The sequence below is a fragment of the Selaginella moellendorffii genome, unplaced genomic scaffold, assembly GCF_000143415.4.
Source record: "Selaginella moellendorffii unplaced genomic scaffold, v1.0 SELMOscaffold_78, whole genome shotgun sequence".
Lineage (NCBI taxonomy): Eukaryota > Viridiplantae > Streptophyta > Lycopodiopsida > Selaginellales > Selaginellaceae > Selaginella > Selaginella moellendorffii.
Window position 1 is genome coordinate 140944 of NW_003314339.1, and position 21801 is coordinate 162744.

Sequence of the window (21801 nt, forward strand, 5' to 3'; positions counted from 1 at the left end):
TGTCTTGCGATGAGGTACTGTCGGAAGTTCTAAACGATGACGATTTCTATTTCTTGAGAGAATTATTTCTCGATCTCGGCTTTGAAGTGGAATTTGACAATGTCGCTGTGATAAATCCCAGCGATGAAGGTGAAACTAGTGTCAATACAGTCGAGTCTTAGAAATAATAACTGATTTTGATAATAATTAGAACCGATGACCACCTTTCCCGGTTCTTGATTTTACAATGAAAAGTGCCACCGTTTCGCAAAATCGAGAAGCATTAGAGATCCTTTCGGTTTTTGGTGGTGCATACACAGGGATGAATAGTAGCAGCAGCAGTAGCTAGCAATCCTTGCTTTCTTTAAGGTTTATCATCTGTTGCCACTTCTTTACCCTTCTTCCACCTCCACTCTTTTTGGAACTCTTCACCCATGAAAGATGGCGTTTGTAGTACTAGTAATGCTTGTCGCGCTGCTGTTCATCACCTGCGGGCGCAAAGGACGCACTTCTTGCTTTGCTCCTCGGCACTGCCAGGACTCATGTCCTGGAGGCACTTAAGGTGGTAAGAGTGGCCGCAGAAAAGCGTTACCACTGCCACCCTCTGGCTAACCAGGTGCTCCGAGCATATGCAGCATGGCTTGTTGCCGGCAACCACCAGCTTCCTGTAAGAGTTGTAGCGCTTCAGCTGTAAATTGTAGCAATCAGCCTGGATTACAAGTTTTAGTGCCAGGATCTATCTTTTGCTGATACACACACCTTGAGAATGTTATTGCAACCCTCCCTGGGCGATGCCTCCGTCTTATAATCTGTGATCACCTTTACAAGCCTGTCTCTCAAACTGCGCAAAAGCCCAATGTCAACCGAGATTTTCCCTCGTCACAGTGATATCGTGATATCATACAGTGGCACTGGCATGTCTTTGGGAATTCTGTTTATAACTTGCATGGAATGAATATCTCCCATGGTATGATCCAAAGGCACGCCAATCTGCATTGCACACAAGCCATCAATATGAGAGGATCATCTTAGTAGTACTGACCATATCTGGATTGTGCAAGCTCTGGTTGATAAGCTCATTCCATAAATCATCATCGTTGTGAGACATCACAAACTCCATTGCCTGCATTCAAGAAATCATTGTCAGTTCACATCTAGGAATAAATTCATCACAAGTGCTTACAACTTTCATGTTTTTAAGGTCATTGATTATCAAAGTTAAAGCCTCTTTTGCATTTCCCATTTGACTCAATAAATAAACTTTTTCTTTGACAAGATTTAATCTTGTACAAACATCGTATGCCTGTAAAAGTATATTACATATTCAAAAACAAAATTAACAAGTTTATACCTTGTTAAGATTGTAATACTGACTGCTATGTAAAAAAGGTAGCAACAATCGTGGTTCGAATTCAGCATATAACTGCACCTGCACATAAACTCAATAGTCTACAACCTTCCTGTAAAATAAATCTCAAAACCTGTAAGTCATGATATTTCTTTCCAGCGTTTGTGTCTTGTTCGAACAAAGTATGTAAATAGTCGTGTCAAAGACACTGGCAGCTCTCTGTTTGAGGCAAGTTGTCTAAAGAAGAAACCACCTCACTTGCACTAATTCTGTCTCTTTGCTGAACGAGTAAGCCAATAGCTAAAAGTAGAAATGCAACATGGATCAGAGGTTCCACATAAAACTTAGATGTAGCTTACATTCCCATGAAGAGCATCATAAAGATGGTGCTCCTTGATAATATCAAAGACTGCGTGCTTTTGCAGCTGCAAAAATACGATTTAAAATTAGCAATGCTAGTGGATATAAATGGTTATACCTCGAGATATAGCTTTAGCACGTTATCAAGCTGTCCCTGAGAATGGTAAAGAATTGCAAGCGCCTTCATCCTTACTGTACCAGCTTACACTCTCTTCAAACAACAACAGTAGTTACCTCGAGAAAGGAGTTTTTCCACTGGCACTGCATTGTATCTCAGCGACAGATATAATTGTTGGTACAGAATGGGCCAACTCCGAACCAGCACTAAGAATTGCTCATGATGCCCAGGATTTGCAAGCAACCGATTCAGGACAACCTTAAGACATTTAAAAATCCATGTTAGAGCTCGCGCTGCACATTCGGAGCTCACCTCATATACAGTATTGCAAAGCTGCGGATTAACAACAGGTATAAATGGGGCCAGAACGTGCAACTGTCTCAATTGGTCGAAATGAGATACCTGTCTGCGTTTACTCGTCTGCCTCAGAACGTCTTCCGAAATAAAAACAGTAGCCTCACCTTTCTCAAGCCGAAACACTACCACCCAAGATCTTTGGACACATAGAAGCAGCAAGCGCGTACTGCCTCCTCAGGATCAAGTGATCTAAGTATTGTGCACCAACCTGCACGAGAACACATCGGTCATTGCCTTTTACCATGAAAAATAACACACCTTGTCCAACAGCTCAACACGAGCATTTCCAGCTTCTACAGCTACTAGTGCTTTCTCAAGCCACCTGAGGAAAAAGAAACTAATAAAGTAAAAATAAATCGCAAGTGAGGAATGTTGCTCTTACTTTTGATGCTTTTGTACTGTAGAAAACATCGACAAGTCAGAGCGCCCATGCTTGAGAAGCCATTGAACATGGTCGTCCGCATCCCTGCCAGGAAAGATTTTGCAGAAGAAATCAGCTGCCTGTACAAATAATTCTAGCCAACCTTCGTCGAGCAACAACCACGTCCTTTGGCGAGACTATGTAGTATAAGGGCTCGTCTCCAGCAGCCCACTGAACACCAGCGCAGCTACTTCCTACACACCACAAGCAAATGAGTTTTCTTTTTAACATCTTATCATACCAGAGAATGGAGCGTGAGCAAATTTGTAATCCTTAGCTTTGTAGTGCTCACAACTATGCATAGAGAGCTTATCTCTTATCACTTGTTCGTTTCTCCAGTTCAAGATGCATACTTCAGGCCGTTGGTCTTAACACAGTTAGCATTTAAGGTTACGCACTGAAGAAATATAGACGAGCCATGTACCTGTTTCGGTGTACCCCGTTGCTAGTAAGAATCAGAAGAGCTTCCGCACACGGAGCCAGGCCGCAGATGCCATCATCAGTTTGCAAAACTGATACTATCTCGACGTACTTTAGTGCTTCGCGTGGAAAATCTGTCCTTGCATAGACGAGAATTCCAAAGCAAATGGCCGCAGACTAATCTATGGTTTTTCCTTCTTGTACTGAAAGATGAATGCCGCCCAGCATTTAAATGGTAATGCTCCCATTGATGCAGATTTTACAGAGGAGGATTTGCATTGCGATGAGGTACTACTCAACAATGACGAGAGAGAATTATTTCTGGATCTCGGCTTTGAAGTGGAATTTGTCAATGTTAGGAGTCCCAGCAATGAAGGTGAAACAAGTGGACAAGAAGTTATTACACTCTCGTAGATTATAATTAAAATCGGTGACCACCTTTCCATTTCGTGGTTCTACTATCCACGCTAGTTTGATGAATTTTAGCTATAGATAGGCTTGACTCCACCACCGGCCTTTTCTTCACCTTCGTAGCGACAAACTCTGGCGGATGCAAACACTTTGCCTGGCCTGCAAAAGAATCCAGACTCGGGAGCGCAGTGGCGGTCTTCGCTGCAAATACACATCCCTTCCAAGGCACAGTGATCGTGGAAGCTGATAATGCCGTCTCTGTCACCGCCAAGGATAGCGTCAGACCACTCGCTCGAGAAGAGGCCCGCCGGATCTAGCCTGCTCTTCGCCCAAACAAACCTGTCCAAATCCTTAACTCTGTCCCGGATGGAGGTGAAAGCTATGTTCCTGTTCTTTCCCCAGTGAGGCTTCCCTTGATACTTGAAGAGCGCCATCTGTTCTATCTCTTCCACCACGTCTTCGTTGAGCCTGGGAGTCCCCGCGTCCCTGGAGCGGTAGTAAGTTATGTCGAACTCCACCGCGTCTTCCTTCTGCCCGAGGTAAGCGCTGGACGCTTTCACGTAGCGAAGGTAGATGCCACCGTAGAGGCTTAAGCCGCACAAGCTGCTGGGATCCATGTCACGGAGTTTCTTGATGTCTAGGATCAGGTCCTTGACCTTGTCAAGGCTCACGGAAAAGGCCGTCTGATGGTAGAAGGAACCGGCGACTCTCGGATCCCAGCTACACACGTCCGAATTCACCTCTTCTTCCTGTTCTTGCAAGCAGTTCGCAGGCAAGCTTCCAGTCATCTCGGCAATGACAAAACGAGGAGGCGCGTCCTGGCAACCACCTGCGGTCTGCATGAGATTGTTGTATCCCACAACGGGAAAACCCGTGAAGTTGATCCCGTCGTTTAAGTACCCGTTACCACTCGGAACCCGGCTGTTTAAAACCATCTCAGAGAGCCTGCAAAGCGTCCATTCGTCCTTGTCCTGTTCGATCTTTTCCTCTGCATATCAGACAAATATTAAGCGAGTCAGAACTAAGAGACACAACTGCTGCTATAAGCCTACCACTGCGCCTGGACTGCTCAGCTCGTTCTACTGGAATTGGCTGAAAGCCCCTGTATTTGTTCGTTCCTCCTCCAGGCGTCTCGAGAGGAGCTCTTCCGTCCAGCTTAAACAAGGACGCCTTCAAGGACGGGTGCCAGCAGATGTCCCCAAACTCGTGGTCACTTCCAAATCGCAGAACTTGTTCTTCGATCTCACAATCGTCTTTTACTTCCAAAGCCACCGACCTCTTAAACATGGGCTCAATGCTGAGAGTTATCTTCGAGATTGCTCCAAGAACTCCGAGCGAGAGCTTGGCTGCATCCAGCAAGTCCTTGGAAGAATTCTCGTCCAGCCTGACTACCTTCGCGAATCCATCTTCCTCAGTTGCTGGAACCACCAAGGATACTCCCACAACGTAGTCATGGAGAGCACCTCCGCGTCCCCACAGACTGCTTCCATGCGCTCCAGTGCTCACTGCTCCAGCCACAGAAACTGCATTCCAGTATGTAGCAGCCGGTAGTGCAAAGCCAAGCGTGGAAATAGTATCGACCAACTGTTGAAGGAGAACTCCCGCATCAACTGTAACAGTCATTTCCTCCGAATTTACCACGATGCCTGAATTCAGATCCCTGGTGCTTATAATCACTCCCGAATCACCCCCCGGACATGCCAGTTTCGGAATACTCTGCGACCATCTGCTCACCATTTTCATCTTCCGATTGTTACTCGCGGCGTATGCAACTGCTGCTAACAGCTCCTCCTCTGTTGCTGGATAGAACACTTGAGCTGCTCTACATGGAATCCTGTCTGGCCATACCCCCAAGTAGTTCCTTAAGCTGCATCCCAATGCATCGCATTTCACAGGAGACGGGGACACTGCCACAGCAATACGGCAGAGCGTGGCAATAGCGGCAAAGAATATGAGCGCCATTATTGTGTTCTTCTTCAACTCCGCTTTCTACCTCGCCTGCTAGACTGATACTTGCCTGAGCCAGACACTGTTTTCAATGGAAGGAAAAGCAAAAGCGTTTACTCTGGTAAGAGTCGCTGACGGTATAACTCCTGTGATGACGCAGCTAGAGATAACGGCGAAAATCTGACCGCAAACTCGTAATTTCGTGGTAAGACGAGGTACTCATCGTGGACGCAGGGACTCCAACTATCATCGCCACCTAAACCCATGTGCTTGTGATCAAGGTGCACCTGCAAGTATTAAAACAAACAGTAAGAAACAAAAGGTGAAAAGAAAGCTCTGGGGGATACCTCAATGTCCTGTCCAGCATGCAGCTCTTCTTCATGAGTTGCTCTATCCAGCTCCTCTGTACTGTAGTTGCTGGCACTCATTTGCATTGGAGGACTTCCTTGGAAAGGCATCGCAAACAGACCAGCATCTCCCTCGACATTCTTGAAAGCCACCCATCTCACATCTGCGCGTCCACCGCACTCACCAGGAACAATATATGGGGCGTGGAGGTCAGACACCTTCTGCTTGTAGATTCCCAGTTGAGCGGCTGCCTTTCTATCGGGATAGCACTCGAACGGTCCTCGTCCATACCACTCCGCTGCATTGCACTCGTTGCTTATAGAGAAAACGATGCCCACCCTTGGTAGCGGCGGAAGCCTCGGATTTGCTTCAACTTTATACTGTGCAACGAAGTCGCCGCTGCTGTAAATCATGTAGCTCACTGAAACCTTGAACCAGTCTGTCCCATCTTCCTTCGATCTTATTGATATCTCCCTCTTTTCGTCCCCGCTCCCTGATTCTGGTTCTATGAAAAGCACCCCCTCCAACAAAACTAAATGAGAAGACAGCTGCTTCGCCTGAAAACCAGTTGTCCCAGTGATTGCTAGGCGGTCTAACCCGAATGCCTTCCATCGATACGCGTAGCTTATCTTGTCACCACCTTTGTCATTGTCTGTTGGAGCCCTCCAAAAGCAAGGGAGAGGCCCTTTGGACATCAAAAGCATGTCCCCCAGCTGCACAAAATCCATGTCAGAATTTTAGAGCGACAGCGACCTGAAAACTGTTACCCTCCAAGAAGAGCGTCCAGTACTTCTGTCAAATTTAAGCTCCCAACTATGCTGAGGCATTGCGACTACCACCGTGCTCGTGGAAATATCAGTAGACAAAGGATCCGAAAACTTGACTGTCTGCAGACACCCATGGATTACAGTAAGAAGTTCACATAGAAAATACCTGTAATGAATAAGGCTGCTTTGAAGGTAAAAAACATTGTTGTGACGCAACAACCTGTCCTGCACAGGCCCATCGCGTTGATGTTGCAAGTGTAGCTGTAATAGTCAAAGCCACATCGCTTCCTAATATATCGTCGCAAAGAGAAGACCAAGGCCCAGCGTTTAGAGGCATCCTGTACTTCTCCCTAGGTTCAATAGGTGGTACATTCCAGGAACCACTTTTCAAAAGGGAACCATCAGTTGATAAACTCCATTCAAAAGCCAGATCTTCTGAAGTGGTAAAGGAGCGCTTGTTCCAGATCTGATATGAAGGTTCAGCTTTGCATTTGGAAGACTAGTAAACGTACCTCAATTTCATCGCCATCAATATGTATCCCTAAAGGTTGATAGCAATATTTCACCTCTGCAAAATATATATAGTCGAACGGAGCTTAAGACACTTCATACGCAAGTACCTTCGAGAGCTGGATGTGGAGATCTGTCCGGCCAGACGAGACCGTTGACACAAAAATTGAGATCATTGGGTGTATCTCCAAAATCACCACCATATGCCCAACGTCTTGAGCCACCTTCCGTTTGTATGAGGCCCTTCAAACCAGACCACGTTACAAAAAACATTTATGAGAAGACAATTACCTGATCAACCCAATCCCATATAAAGCCACCCTGCAACCCATAGGTGGTGTCAATAGCTTGCCAGTACTTATAAATGTTCCCGTTGCTATTTCCCATGGCATGCGAATACCTGTAGAACCCAGTGTTTTCGAGTCTTTCAATAAAAACAAAATTATAAAAAGCTTACTCGCATAGAATAACAGGCCGAAGTTCAGAAGTGTCGTTCGCAATCTTCACTGTGTCCCAGACGCGCATATACATGGGGCATATTATATCCGTTGCAGACGTCCTTGAGCCACCCCCTTCATACTGCACTAATCTCGTGGGATCTCGACAATGAGCCCAACCTGCGATGCAACAGCTAAATATCATCTTAAGCATACAGGAAAACTTTAAAAACCTGAGCAGCTTACCAGCCATGGCATCATGCGCTGGTCCGTATCCCGATTCATTACCAAGAGACCATATGATGATGCACGAATGGTTTTTATCCCTTTCAACCATGTTGACAAAGCGGTCAAGTAGTGCGTGTGTCCACATTGCTTCGCCAGCCGGGTGTTTCCGAAGGGTTGATTCAATGAGCTCATACCCATGAGTTTCAATGTTTGCCTCGTCCACCACGTACAGTCCAAAGAGGTCACACAGCTCATACCAGCGAGGATGCTGCGGATAATGACTATTTCTGACGGCATTCACATTATGCTGCTTCATGAGAACGATATCCTAGAAATTAAGCACGCCGTAAGACATTTTGAAATAGTCCGAACTGAAAATTCGAGACTTACCCTCGCCATACACGCTTCCACGTTTGTCTTTCCCAGGCGTGGGTGATGTTCATGCCTGTTGAAACCGCATATGGTCACGAGTTGACCATTCACCAACAGTCCTTTTGGTTGAGCTGAAACCTGCCGGATTCCAACTCGGCAGGATTCGCAATCAGCAGTACCTCCATTGTTATCCTCCAAGACCACTACCAGTGTGTACAGGCTTGGCTGTCAGTGAAAAAAACATTAGAAAAGTATGGAGTCAAATTTAAATAGTTCACCTTTTCTGCAGACCACAGCTTTGGATTGTCGACAGAAATTGTCAGCACTGTTCGTCCGTGATGAGCAGAGATAATATCCACGACTTTAGTGGGAATGGTTTCAGGCTCCTGCTGTTCACTCTCGACTGGGTCAAAAAGAAATCCTCTCACGCGTAAAGCCATCTCTTTTGTTAGTTTAGTTGCTCCTTCAATCGACACGTCCATCTAAAGTAAAATATACTATGAGAAATATTTCAGATATAGGCATCATCGCCAACCTCTACAGTTGCCTGCCTCATGTCTCTGGTAAGATGAGTTTTCACAAAATAATCGCTGATCATAACCTATCAAAACAATCCCACATTATAACACGGCCCATGTTAGAACAAACACCGACCAAGTACTTACTTGCGGCTTTGAAAACAGTATCACATCTCGGTGAATCCCAGATAGCCACCAGTGGTCTTGGTCTTCAAGATACGATCCATCACTCCACCGCATCACTTGAACAGCTAGAATATTTTCCTTTTCTGTGCAGAGGCTTGTTATCTCAAATTCGGATGGAAGACGGCTGTCCTGACTGCAAGTAACAATCCAAGTCTGTCAGCCCGAAACTTAAGAAACCAAGACTTTATACCTGTAGCCAATAAGCGCACCATTCACCCAGGCATAAAACGCAGAATCCACGGCCTCAAATCTTAAAAACACCCTTCGTCCTGTAAACGGACTACTTTTAGCTTCTGTACCATCGAAAGAGAAAGAATAAAGAAAATAAGAAACGTACCAGCCCACTCGGGGGGGACAACGAATGATCTCCGATAGCATCCAGTTGGATTTTCTCGAGGTACCAGCGGTGGATCAAAAGGAAAAGGATACGTAACATTGGTGTAGATTGGCGTGTCGTATCCATGCATCTGCCAATTCGATGGAACTTCCACAACGATGGAAACAAAATCGAAAACCACTTGTCAAGAGAACGTCGAAAAAGAAGAAGAAGAAACACTCACCGGGCAGTGTCTTCCAGCTGCTGTCATTGAATTGATTCTTGTAGAACCAATGCGGTACACTCTCGGGCTTGGAAGCAAGGAAAAACTTCCAATAGCCACTGAGTGAGATCAAAGACGAGGCTCCCTCACACCAAAACCTGGCGCTATCGAGCGCAGCTGGGACGGCATCGTCGTCCCACACAGCTGAATTGGCGAGCTCCCGATCGGCCTGGCTGCGCGCAATCCAGAAATCCACAGCCTCTGCGAGGAAATATTGCTCAATCACAAGAATGCCAGCTCCAAATCTCACCTTGGACGCTGGAATGCGAGTAGAGCGGGACGTGAGGATTGCGCTTGTTCTTGCCGAACACCGCGGGATCCTCCCAGTCGCGATGCGAAGCTCCAGCAGCATCCATGGCGTTGGAGATTTTAGCCCTAGAGATAAGTAGGGGATAGAATTAAAGTAGGGGAATATCCAAAGCTCCAAACAAGCCTTGCTTGCTTCTAGGGCTGGATAATCGCGCGGGGAGAACAGGCATCGGCGTCTCGGCATCGGCATCGCGATCTAGCGCCAGGTTCTTGAGCTCCATTCGACTAGGGCTTTGGCGACGGGCGGCGCGCGCCGGCGAGAGATGGATAATCAGGGCATGGGATCGCACAGCGAGCCATTCTTTGACTTGCTCCAGCCCAACACGCCCTCGATAGCTCATGCCAGCGGCAGCAGCAGCTCGAATTACGTCCAGAACGGGCCCCGGAGGATGGATTCTTCGCCGACTTACTCGTTCAACAACGACGATGTTCTTCCGAGCTACGATTTCCAGCCGCTTCGCAGCAACGGTAGCGGCGGCGGGGCACGCATCGAGGAGGCCGGGGGCAAGTTTCGCCAGGCGAATCCCTCTTTCGAGCAGCAGGTATTCTCTTTTCTTCCTTGTTCTTCGTTTCCTTTGGGTTTTTTAGATCTATCTACTTTCAACAACACTGGGTTTGTGCGTAGGTGCGCGATCCTCCAGTAACTTACGAGAAGTATGAGTCGACTCGATCGAGGCATGAGTTTGACAAGGATGCTTACGACTCCGCCACTGCCGCTGCTGTGGAGCGTACCATGAAGAAGTATGCTGACAATCTTCTACGTGTTTTGGAGGGGATGGGGGGTCGACTATCTCAACTGGAAGCCGCTACTCAGCGTCTCGAGGTTGCTTTTGAGAAGTCTAAGAGCGCCAACGCGAATAACCACGGCGAGACTGATGGAAGACTCCGGATGCTAGAAAACATGCTTCGCGAGGTATGTGTATATGGAAGAAACAAGGTTTGCTTGACACTACTTGTCCTTCTTTCCAAGGTGCAAAGAGGAGTACAGGTCGTGAGAGACAAGCAAGAGATCAACGAGGCACAGTTTCAGCTGAAGCTGCAGCAAGATAAAACCGAAGCGCCGACGACCAAAGTTGAGGTTCAAGCACCGCCGGTTGCTTCCTCACCGCAGCAGCCACCTCCAATGCCGCAGCCTCCTCCAATGCCGCAGCCTCCTCAAGCTATCGATTCCAGCGTCCATCAGCAGCAGGCTCCGCCTCCTCCACCGCCACTTCCAGTCGTCCACCAGCCACCTATCCAGCCGACTCACATCCAGCAGTCTCCACATCCTCCTCAGCATGTACCTCACGCGATCCAGCAACAGCAGCAGCCATCTTACTCGTATCCTCCACAGAACCCAGCAGCTCCGCCACCACCTCCGCCGCCACCAATGCAGCAGCCTCACCCGCAGCCATATCCTCACCAGCCGGAAGCACCGCCATATCCTCCAGCCCCAGTTCCAGTCTCCCATCCTCAAGGACCACCACCGCCACCACCGCACCACTCTCAAGCTCCTCCCGTCAACTACTCTCTCGACATTCCTTCCTATATGCCACCACCACCACCGCCACAATCTTACGGTGCTCCTCCGCCTCCTCCTCCACGGCAACATCAACAGCAGCAGCAGCAGCAGCAGCACGGCCCTCCGCCTCCACAGATGTACGACTCACTCCCGGGAAGAACAGGCTCAGGGCCGCTGGCATTGCCTCCACCACCGTCAGCTTATCAGCAGCAGTCATATGAGACCTCCGGCTATGGTGGCGGAGGCGTGAACTACGGGCGGATGCACAGCGGCGGAGGTGGTGGTGGCGGCGGTGGCTATCCTCATCTCCCAACAGCGCAGCCGATCCAGCAGTCTCTTCCCAGCGCCAGGCCTGCGAGCCGGTCGGGTGTAGACGATGTGATCGACAAGGTTGCGGCGATGGGATTCCCGAGAGACCAAGTTCGTGCCACGGTCCAGAGGCTGACGGAGAATGGACAGGCTGTGGATATGAACGTAGTGCTGGACAAGCTCATGAATGGTGGCGGGAGTGATGCTGGTCCTCCAAAGGCTGGATGGTTTGGACGGTGAAGAAGAAGAAGAAGAAGTCCTTTTAGATTCTATACCTATTGGAGTGAATGATTTGTTCTGTACATAGAGAGGTGTTCGTTCTTCTTTGTCTAGAAGCTCTTCTATTCTTCAAAGAGATTAAAATGGCTTAGCTTAAGAAGCGTTCTTTGAACTGTTCATCCGAAGTTCGGCAGTGATTTGTCTGTCCAAAGAGTGAGTATCGATTGTTGGCGATCAAATCGTAAGTTGGGTCTCGGAGAAAGCTGGAAATTCAAGATTGATTTATGCCGATTTTCCAGAGAATTTGGAAAGGGAGAGTGACTTAACAGTGGGAAGAGCAATGCAAGAGTTGCGAGTGATGGATATGGCTCGTCTAGGTAGTGGGCGATTCTCAACACTGCTTCCGACTTGATGTAAGATCTAGCAAGTGAAAATCTCTCTCACATATCGCGAGGAAAGAAGAGATATGGTTATACCTCTGTTTCTCAACGAGGACGATGCTTGAGATATCATCGCGAGAGCGTCCAGATCTCTCGAGCAGAGCCCTCCCTGCGTTGCTCTGGAGTGCCGCGAATCGCAGGCGAGCGCGAGGGTCCCTGTCAAGAACGAAATTCACGCCGCCATTGCAGAGGTTGCAAACACCTGAAAGGGGAGAACGCAATTTCTCGATCAAAATCGAGAGAATTGGATTGCTGTGCTTGTGCGTACCATCGAAAAGGATTACTGGGCGAGTGTCGCTCGCGAAGAGAGGCTGCCATGGCGAACTAGCACAGAAAGTGCGTGGACATAGAGTCATTTTCACCTTTAGAAACCCTAAAATTGAAAAACCATTGATTTAGCTTCAAAACCCTAAACAAGGAGCGCGAGTAAGTCTTTCAGGATTCCATATCTGGGCCCTGCGCACATCTCTGCTGGCGTACAAAGGCTGAGTTCTTCTCTGAAGGTGTTTGAGGCCACGTCATGTTTGCCATCTGGAAGGCTATACAAGTTTGAGCGAGTTCCCAATAGTGAGAGCCTATGAATCACAAGTGATTCGCTGCTTTAATTATATTTTGTAATCTTTCATCTTGTGGATCTTGCAACCTGTGAACACAGCTCTGATGCCATGTTGGGTGCAGAAACCCATCGTAGGGTAACTCTGTTGAAAGAAAATATATATACATGATGTATCCTACCGTTTGTTCTATCTACCAACTACTTTAATTTCTATTCTACTTCACTTTGATCTGATTTATTACCTCCACTTTGGTCTCCTTTCTAGCGGCATGCAGCCATTCTGGTCTTGTTGATCAAGGAAGGTCCTAATTTGAGTCGATGGAGTCTAAATTCGGGATCAAGCTAGACACGAAGCATTTCCATTACATGGTGGACATTCTCTGTCGTGTCAACGAGCTCAAAACGGCTCTGGATCCGGAAACGATTTGAGCCGAATGCTGCCACTTGGAGAACAGTTTAGGAGCATACAAGAGGTGGAGGAACATAGATGTGGGAAAGGTTTCATTTGAACCTCTTTTGCGTTTGGAGGCTAGAGATTCCGCGTACAGTAAAAAGGCTTAAGAGTTGAAGCAGGAGCTAGCCTGAAATGAGCCTCGATGAGGTGACAAAGCTAGTATTTTTCACAAGTTCTTTGCTGGAGATGCCCACAGTCAGAATCACCCACGAAGTCTTGAGATTGAAGCAAGCTTAAGGAACTTGGCTCTCAAGAGCAGCTGCAGCTGATTTGCCGGGAATGTTCTGCACAACGTTGATCATATTGGAGAGGAGGAGCTCTGCAGGCATAGCGAGAGGCTGCCTATGGCTTGCACTATCAGGATGACTGCCACCAGTTGAACACCGAGGTTTCATGTCTACATGTTTACAGGGATAGAAGCTGCTCATGTGGTGACTACTGGTAATAATGGAATTCAAGTGTCAAGCATCATCATCCATGTCACGGTATGTGTTTTGATACAAGGGAGGCATTTGCACGTGATGGAATTCAAACAACCATCATTTTCACAAAGTTTGGTTGTTTCATACTTCTATACAGAACACGTACAGTGGTTTTATGGAACCAAATTTATGACAATTACAGAAAGTTATCGAAAGAAGAAGCCTGGGATGCTATGCAATTGGCTGGGATGCTATGCCTCAGCCAATTGCAGTTTGCAGCCTGCTTGATCTTCAATTGGCTGGGATGCTATGCCTCAGCCAATTGCAGTTTGCAGCCTGCTTGATCTTCTTTTGGTCCACCATATCAAGACCACACCAAAATCCTATGACTGTAGAAAGAAGGGCAGTGGTGTTAGGATCTTATCCTTTACACCTTAAGCCAACTGGCTAAAGGGGTGATCACTTGATTGTAGAGCCTTTTTTCCTTATCCTCAGTTGGCTGAAGGGGTGATCACTTGATTGTAAGGCCCTTTCTTTATCCTATTATCATATTATCCTTGCAATCAGTTGGCTGAAGGGGTGATCACTTGATTGTAAGGCCCTTTCTTTATCCTATTATCATATTATCCTTGCAATCATACTTAGGCCACCCTCTGGTCACCATGGTCCTTCTCTTAGGGTCTACTAAACTTTGGTTCTCCCTCTAGATCCACTATGTTGAATATTCCTTCAAAATATTCCTGCCCCACTCGTCAGCCACGAGAATCGAACTAGGCTCCGATACCATTGTTAGAGTCTTATCCCTTACACCCTAAGCCAACTGGTTAAAGGGGTGATCACTTGATTGTAGAGCCCTTTCTTTATCCTAACATGGCAAAGTAAGGACTTAACTTGGTTCCACTGTGTTGGCTATTGTTGTAAGCAAATTGCACTAACGGAAAATATAGATCCCACTGTCCTTGCCTTTGACCAATGCTACAATATAGCATATCCTCCACCACCTGATTCACACGCTCGGTTTGCCCATCCATCTGAGGATGATCTCCACTCGAGAGTTTCAAAGTCACTTGCATAACCTTTGCAAAGCTTTTCCAAAATCCACTGGTGAACTTAATGATGTCCTCCGACAAACCAAAATCAGGAAAAACCTTCTCCAAGTAAACCGCAGCCAAGTTTGAAGCAGTGACAGTCTTCTGAAAAGCCAACAACCGCACATACTTCATCAACCGATCCACTATAACCCATACTTGCTCCTTTTGCCTCTGTGTTCGTGGCAAACAAGTGATGAAGTCCATAAAGATACTACATCAACAGCTCTGAGGAATAAGTAAAGGTTGCAAAAGTCCCCCCGGCTTCTCCCATGGCACCTTAACCCGCTGACAAAGCTCGCATGATTTACAATACTTGAGGATATCAGCCTAAACAACACTACACCATAAAGATAGTGCCGCCATGTCCGCAAAGCATGAACAATAGAGAGCAACTCTTGCTCATATGTGGAATAGCATTGCTCTACGGAATTCAAAGTTCGACTCTCATATGCAATAGGCTGTCCCTCTTGCATGAGAACTCTTCCCAGTGCATAACCACTCACATCACATGTCACCTCGTAAGGTTTCGATGGATCAGCAATGCGAAGCACTGGAGTCTCGCTCAACAATTGTTTCAGTGCCACAAAACTCTCCTCTTGTGGCTTCTTCCACTCGAATAGCACATTCTTGCGTAAAAACTGCGTCAAAGGAATAGCCACCTCTGGAAATTTAAGATGGAAACGTCGGTAGTAACTAGCCATACCAAGAAAATTGCGCAACTTAGCCATTGTAGTCGGTGTAGGCCAATTTTCCACCACAGCCACCTTCCTTGGATCCGTCTTGACACCCTTAGATGTCACAATATGGCCTAGATATTCCACCTCCGACTTTGCAAATTCACATTTGCTCTTCTTCATATAAAGTTTGCTGTCTTGGAGCAACAAAAGAACCTTACGTAAATGCACCCTATGCTCCTCTATATTCTTGCTGAAAACAAGAATATTGTCTAAGAAAATCTCCACAAACTCATGAAGATAACACGCAAATACCTTCATCATCAACTGAGTAAATGTGGCTAGTGCATTCGTCAAACCAAATGGCATAACTGTAAACTCAAAAATGTCTGAAGCTTGTGTTGAATGCCGTCTTAGAGATAGATGCATCATCTATTGCAATCTGATGATATCCACTCCTCAGGTCAATCTTGGTAAACACTTATGCTTCACCAAGCTTGTCCAAGATATCATCCACACATGGCATCGGCATTTTATCCTTCACTGTCTTCTTGTTCAAAGTGTGGTAGTCAATACACATCCATATTGAACCATCCTTCTTCTTCACAAGCAAGACCGGAGCACCAAACGGACACTTACTTGGCTGAATAAATCTAAACGCAAGTAACTCTTTGACTTGTTGTTGAACTTCTTGCTCCTTCGTATAACTTAACCGAAATGGACACCGGTAAATTAGCTGCGTCCCTGGCTCCAATGTAATCCCATGCTCCACACCTCGTAATGGAGGCAACCCATGAGGAAGTTCATGTGGAAAAACATCAGAAAACTCATTTAGTACATCCCGTATTGCTGCTTCTCCCCCACACGTGCCTTGGTTCCCCAAGTCACGAATAAACAACAAGTAACTCGAAAGTGCTTTTCCATTACAATAAGCCTGTTTCAAAGATGTAGCAAAGAGCATAACAACTGGTGGTTGAACGCCCTCGCTAAACCACACATCTTTAATGCCACTATACTCCAGCGAGATACACTTAATACTCCACTTTATCTCTGGATCCACCTTCACCAACCATGGCATCCCAAGAATGAGATCCACACGATGGATATCCACGAGATAAAAAGTCTCCACAAGTGTGGTTTTGCCAACCAACACTTCCAGCCCCTCAACACAAGCATCAAAATGCTAAATAGAGGTAGTTGCACCTTTCACTGTGTATGGAAAAACTTCACGTGTGATCAGGCCATGCTCCGCAACAAACTTTGCCAAGGCAAAGTTGTCATCGCTCATCTGCACTAGATTGCCACGGAACACGCCCTCCAGCATTAAAGCTGATTCATGTGTATCCTCGAGCTCCATCTTGTTCCACACACAGTTGAGCTGACGAGCAACGACTAAAAGTCTCTTCCTCCGACCGGAATGGTTATTTTTGTCATCCTCACACTGCAAAGTTTGCAACTTTTTAGTATCTAACTTACCGTGAGAAGAAGATTGGCCATTCTTCTTGTCCTGCTGCTTGTTCTTCAATTGCAGACAATCAGCCTTGTAGTGTCCAAGTTCGCCACAATGATGACAACCCTGTCTATAATTCTTCACAAAGAACTTCTGTTTCTTGGACCCTTTTGCATCTGAAGTAGTCACCACCGATTTCAACTTGTGATGCTTGTTCCCATCCTTGTGTCCATGGTGATCATCACGATGATTCTCGACAAAAGAACTCCGCGAACGCTTGCAAGATTTGTGCTTATCATTGTTAAGTCGACGAGCTACATCAAAGAGCACCTCCAAACTCTTTGTAGGCTGAGAATGACGCAAGTGTTGCCGCATGCTCTCACTATGTAGGCCATCAATGAAGTAGGACTTGTTCTAATTCGGATCCTTCATTGGAACACGACTAATCAAATGAGTAAGCTTCTCAATATAGTCCCCGAGTGTCATTTTCCCTTGCTGGAAATGTCGAAGTTCTGTACAAGCATTCTCCACGTCATAATGAGGGGCAAAACGTAAACGGAAAGCAGCCTCAAACTCATCTATGGTAGACACTGGTGGTTTCTTATCCGCAACATGGGACTCCTCAAGCCAATTCCACCATCGAAGACCTGCATCATGCAAAACCATCGGAATAGCCACTAAAGCCTCTGCATCTGGAGTTCCTCTAGCAGCCAAGAACTTCTTCACATTGACTAGCCAAGTGAGACATTCATCCATACCACCATCACCGGAAAAAGTTGGAATCTTGAGTCGATCTACCAAAGAAGGCTTACTTAGAGCGCTACCCCATCCAGCCTTGAATGTTTGTTGTTTTTGGAGTCTAGTTGACACCAATCACTGAAATAGTGACCATGCAATAGGAAGATACAGTAGCAGGAGAGAACTCCTTCAGCAGAAGAATATCCAAGGGATGAAGAAAGTCCATAGTAGAGGCAAGCCACTCTCATAGAAGTCTGTGTGAAAATCTCTATGGCAAAACAATGGTAGTTTGGATCTTAGCCTTCACCTTATAGTGCAGAATGCATTACCACCTCAATGGCTTTAAAACGTGGGCAGCCAAGGCTAGTGAAGCTGTGGCAAGATGCTTACCAAAAGCATCAGTGAAATTGATATTGATAAACCTGGAGGTAAGTGGCCTTGCAGTGAAGGTGGCTTCATGCTGGAAGTCATAAGTGCCATAGTGCGATAAAATATAAAGCAAAATTGGCCAACTTGGTGTAAATCAGCAATGTGACCAAATGTGAAGTGTGTCTTTGAGGCATCCCATAAGGCAGGCTCCAAGATGCTATGTAACTGTAAATTTGATCAAGATGGAGCAACAATAATATCAAAGAAGATGCTTACCACCAATCATGCTTTGTGGTGAGAGTAGAGCTTGGGCAGGTTTAGATCTATTACACTCTTTCCAAGATGGAAAATTTTGAAAACTACCACCAATATTTGGGTTTAAGCTTCAGCTAACACTAAAGAAAGAGCATTTAAATAAAGTTATATTTACCTCCAGGTTTGGTCAACATTCTTCTAGTCCACTAAAACTTTATTTGGAGCTTGGAGAGAAAACTCACAACAATTCTTCAATTGAGTGTACAGTGTGTTCTTACCTATTGCAGCCATGAGAACTTGGGGAGTTTGTATGTACTACTTTGGAGAAGCCATTTCCATGTCCTCACATCAATTGTTTGGGAAGAGTTATCTCCAGAAGGTGAAAATTCCAGACATTTTTTCAAAAGTTGTTATTTGAACAATTGATAATAATGTGACTTGGTCAGAGTGATTAAGTGGAGAACACATTTAAGGTGAAACTCATAAATTTATTATGAGTTCAAGAAAATAATCTTTAAAGAAGGACTTATGAAAAAGTCAAGAAATTAGACCCCAGATAGGAGCAAGACTCACTAAGGGGTTGGATTATAAATAAGTCCAAAAGAGAAAAACTCTTTAGAATGTTCTACCATGGGGTGGGTGGAACTTATTGTTGAGACTGAGGTATTGGGACAACCTTCCCTCACCAGATCGGGAATCATGTACATGATAATCGACTCTCCGCCCGCCTTAGTCCTTAGATTGATAAGAGTTAAAGTGTCTTTAAGTAAGGAACTCTTCCAGATGGGAAAGTAGAGTTTGTATAACAAATGTGTACATAGGAAGGTGTCGAAGACATATAGAAAATTGACATAAGAAGTCAAATATTAAAGTTTTAAAAGATGATCTTTATATTAATATAATTTGAGACTACTCTGAAGTGGGTAGTAAAGTTGAGGTAAAAAAGTATCTCTAAAGGATTTAGTGGGATCTAAGTCACAAATACTTCACCTAAGTTATCAGTTAAAGAGTGCAGATTTGTAAGACATGATGAGCCTTTGGTGTTAGTTTGGTATAAAAAGATAAAAAAAGTTTACATAAAAAAATAGGTTATCAAAATATTGAACTTTGTCTATAGATGGTGGAATTGTAAAACACAAAGAACTAAATCCTGAAATTGAGCCGAATATGTGCCATGTGGCAGTGGCTAAAAGTCCAACAAGTGTAACACATTTGAACCAAAAACTTTAAATTAAAAAGTCAAAAGTGGGAGTGAAATTTCTAAAGAAGCACTTGAGAGATGAGCATAAAGCAATATATAAATGAATTTTAGAAAGAAATGAAAGAATGATTGACATGTGGGAAGTGTTATGACATATGGAAGTGTCAAGATCAAGTCTAAGACCTAATTCAAGTTTGACTCCAAGATCAAACCCGAAATTGAGTCCAAGATAGAGCCCAAGGCAAAGCCCAAGACTAAGTCTGAGACTAAAACCAAGTCTAAAATTGAGTCTAAGACATAGTTTGAGACCAATTCTAAATTTGAATTTGAGATCAAGTCCAAAACTGAGCTCAAGACCGAATCTAAGACTAAGATTAAGTAGATTGAGTTCAATATTGAGTTCAAGACCAAATTTGAATACAAATATAGTTTGTAGGGTGAAATCCTAAAGTGATATTTTCCTAGACCTTGAGGACTTGTAATTCCTTGTGGGATAGTAGGGGAGGACTCCAAGGAAACCAATGTAGCTATACCTGAGTGGTGGGTGATAATATGAATACTGAGGAGTATAAAGTTAAAATGAACATAGTGTAAGTGACTAAATTTTTCATTTTATTTTAGTCACTTAAATACACTTTTGACTACTTGGAGTGTCACTTACAACCTTTATAAGTTCCATTCTAAACTTAGGGACATACTAACCCCATGAATGGCATTTATGCCTTCAGCCTTTGCACTTGGTTCAAGTGCTGAATGCATTTGATCCCATGACTAACACCCCTAGGGTACCATTGACATATTAACCCATTACACTAAGGCCATGTCCATTCACACTTGTCTTATTAATAGTCTAAGACCACCCATGCTATAGTTTTTTCTCTCAAAGATTGGGCTATCTATCCATTGTAAGGAACCAACTTGCCGAGGTGTCGTAGGCTAAAGGAGCCCTGAAAGCATGACCAAAATGATAAAAAGTTCATCGGATGGGACCGAGTCTAAGATTGAGTCCAAGACCAACTCTAAGATCGAGTTCGAGATAGAGTCCGGAATCGAGTCCGAGGCCGACTCAGAGACCGAGTTCGAGACCGAGTTCGAGACAGAGTCCGAGATCCGAAATCGGGTCCGAGACCGAGTCCGAGGTCGGGTCTGAGATCGGGTCCGAGATCGAGTTCGAGATCGAGTCCGAGACCGAATCCAAAGTCGGATCCGAGATCGAGTCCGAGATCGAGCCAGAGACTAAGTCCAAGTACTAATACGGGTCAAGGGGTGAAAGCCCAAAGCGTGCGTCTCCCAGAGGGGGGGTCTGTAGGGGGTTCCAAAAGTATAGTAGGGATAGTGAGGTCCAAGAACCAGTTTTGAAGGAACTCTCCAATAGGGCTTCCAAATCGACTTGAGGTTGGGACTGGGACCGAGGGGCCTTGGGTGGGAGTGAGCATGGACTTGGTTGGTGCTGGAGGGGCCATCCAAGGAAGTGCTCAAGAGCAGCTCCCACTCCCGAAAGGGAAACCGACTGCGGTGCTCCCGGCTCATGTGGAGTGGTGCCCCACTTGAGTACCATGCGGCTCATTGGTCCTCGCCCTTCCTAGGGGCTTGGACCTTCCCTTCGGGATGGAAGAGGGGGGGTAGAGGTACCCATACCGGGCCGTTAGGCCACGGTGTTTCGCCTCAGTGTCCCGAAGCAAGTGTTGCACCCAGGACTTGGGATTTAGAGGGTCCCATGATCAAGTCTTGTGGTACCAAGGGATGTTAGGAACCTGGAGGTTTGGTGTGCTTGGTTGCTTGTGCTTGTGGGGACTGTAGCCAAACCATAAGTCCAGTCTAACCCGGGGATGTCGCGAATGTGACTTCAGGTATCGAAAGTTACCTGTCGGCTAGTCCTTACGGACACTCTTACCTTACTGCCACGATGGCAGGAGGTCGGTATTGCTGGGCCTGTTATCAGTCTCCGCCTAAGCTAATTGAGAAACTGGTCATCACATGTGCACTTAGACCGGAAGGGCACTAAGGAAGGAAATCCTAAGTTGTCATTTAGTCAAGCAGACTTGACACGGTGATGAGAAACTCATGATGTTGGCTTGCACTTGCTAGTGTTAGGAACCCCCGCGATATTGAGATTGGTCCCTCAATATCGCTAGATGATAGCTTACCGTGTCTGCCAAACACCCTCGCTATCATGCCCTTTGTGTTAGTCTCATTTTGGTCCCAAATGCTATTTATGGAAAGTGTCCAGATTTGCTCATTTGGCATATCTGCGGAATGTAGAGATTGTCCTGAACACAATGGTGTTCGTCCCGTGCCCAAATTCGCAATCTAGGGACATTCCATATTTAGTAAGTTTCGAGCTTGTCCCAGAGACTAACTCCTGATACTAAGGGAGGCTTGGGGTGAAAGCCCAAAGCGTGTGTTCCTCAAGGGGGGGGGGGCTGTGGGGGGTTCCAAATGTATAGTAGGGATAGTGGGTAGGTCGGGCATGGCCGACCAACCTGA

General features: G+C 45.9%; 4 protein-coding genes and 1 pseudogene across 5 annotated transcripts; 1 reads left to right on the forward strand and 4 right to left on the reverse strand.

Moving 5' to 3' along the window:
* Positions 1 to 463: 463 nt before the first annotated feature.
* On the reverse strand, positions 464 to 3848 carry LOC9643175 (annotated as a pseudogene).
* A 502-nt stretch (positions 3849 to 4350) lies between these two features.
* LOC9662789 (L-gulonolactone oxidase 3) lies at positions 4351 to 5376 on the reverse strand. Its single transcript, XM_024660862.1, has one exon. It carries the CDS (start codon positions 5374 to 5376, stop codon positions 4351 to 4353), a length of 1026 nt encoding a protein of 341 aa, XP_024516630.1.
* On the reverse strand, positions 5356 to 9719 carry LOC9662790 (beta-galactosidase). The gene is made up of 18 exons (XM_024660840.1): positions 9577 to 9719; positions 9288 to 9527; positions 9065 to 9211; positions 8918 to 8996; positions 8689 to 8860; positions 8559 to 8624; positions 8302 to 8505; positions 8042 to 8248; positions 7670 to 7979; positions 7444 to 7603; positions 7278 to 7386; positions 7097 to 7229; positions 6989 to 7044; positions 6643 to 6942; positions 6477 to 6596; positions 5709 to 6422; positions 5479 to 5648; positions 5356 to 5431 (listed from the first exon to the last, which is right to left on the reverse strand). Exons 1-18 carry the CDS (start codon positions 9680 to 9682, stop codon positions 5416 to 5418), a joined length of 3309 nt encoding a protein of 1102 aa, XP_024516608.1. The 5' UTR covers positions 9683 to 9719; the 3' UTR covers positions 5356 to 5415.
* Positions 9720 to 9741: 22 nt separating this feature from the next.
* LOC9662791 (trithorax group protein osa) lies at positions 9742 to 11813 on the forward strand. The gene is made up of 3 exons (XM_002986959.2): positions 9742 to 10177; positions 10261 to 10548; positions 10606 to 11813. Exons 1-3 carry the CDS (start codon positions 9899 to 9901, stop codon positions 11683 to 11685), a joined length of 1647 nt encoding a protein of 548 aa, XP_002987005.1. The 5' UTR covers positions 9742 to 9898; the 3' UTR covers positions 11686 to 11813.
* LOC9643176 (DCC family protein At1g52590, chloroplastic) lies at positions 11689 to 12505 on the reverse strand. 2 transcript variants are annotated; one of them, XM_002987016.2, is made up of 4 exons: positions 12373 to 12505; positions 12141 to 12306; positions 11992 to 12084; positions 11689 to 11927 (listed from the first exon to the last, which is right to left on the reverse strand). In XM_002987016.2, the coding sequence occupies exons 1-4, from the start codon at positions 12458 to 12460 to the stop codon at positions 11813 to 11815; spliced, it is 462 nt and encodes a 153-aa protein (XP_002987062.2). In that variant the 5' UTR covers positions 12461 to 12505; the 3' UTR covers positions 11689 to 11812. The 2 variants fall into 2 exon arrangements, with proteins under 2 accessions (XP_002987062.2, XP_024516609.1); XM_024660841.1 differs by having other exon boundaries at positions 11823 to 12084.
* Positions 12506 to 21801: the final 9296 nt, after the last annotated feature.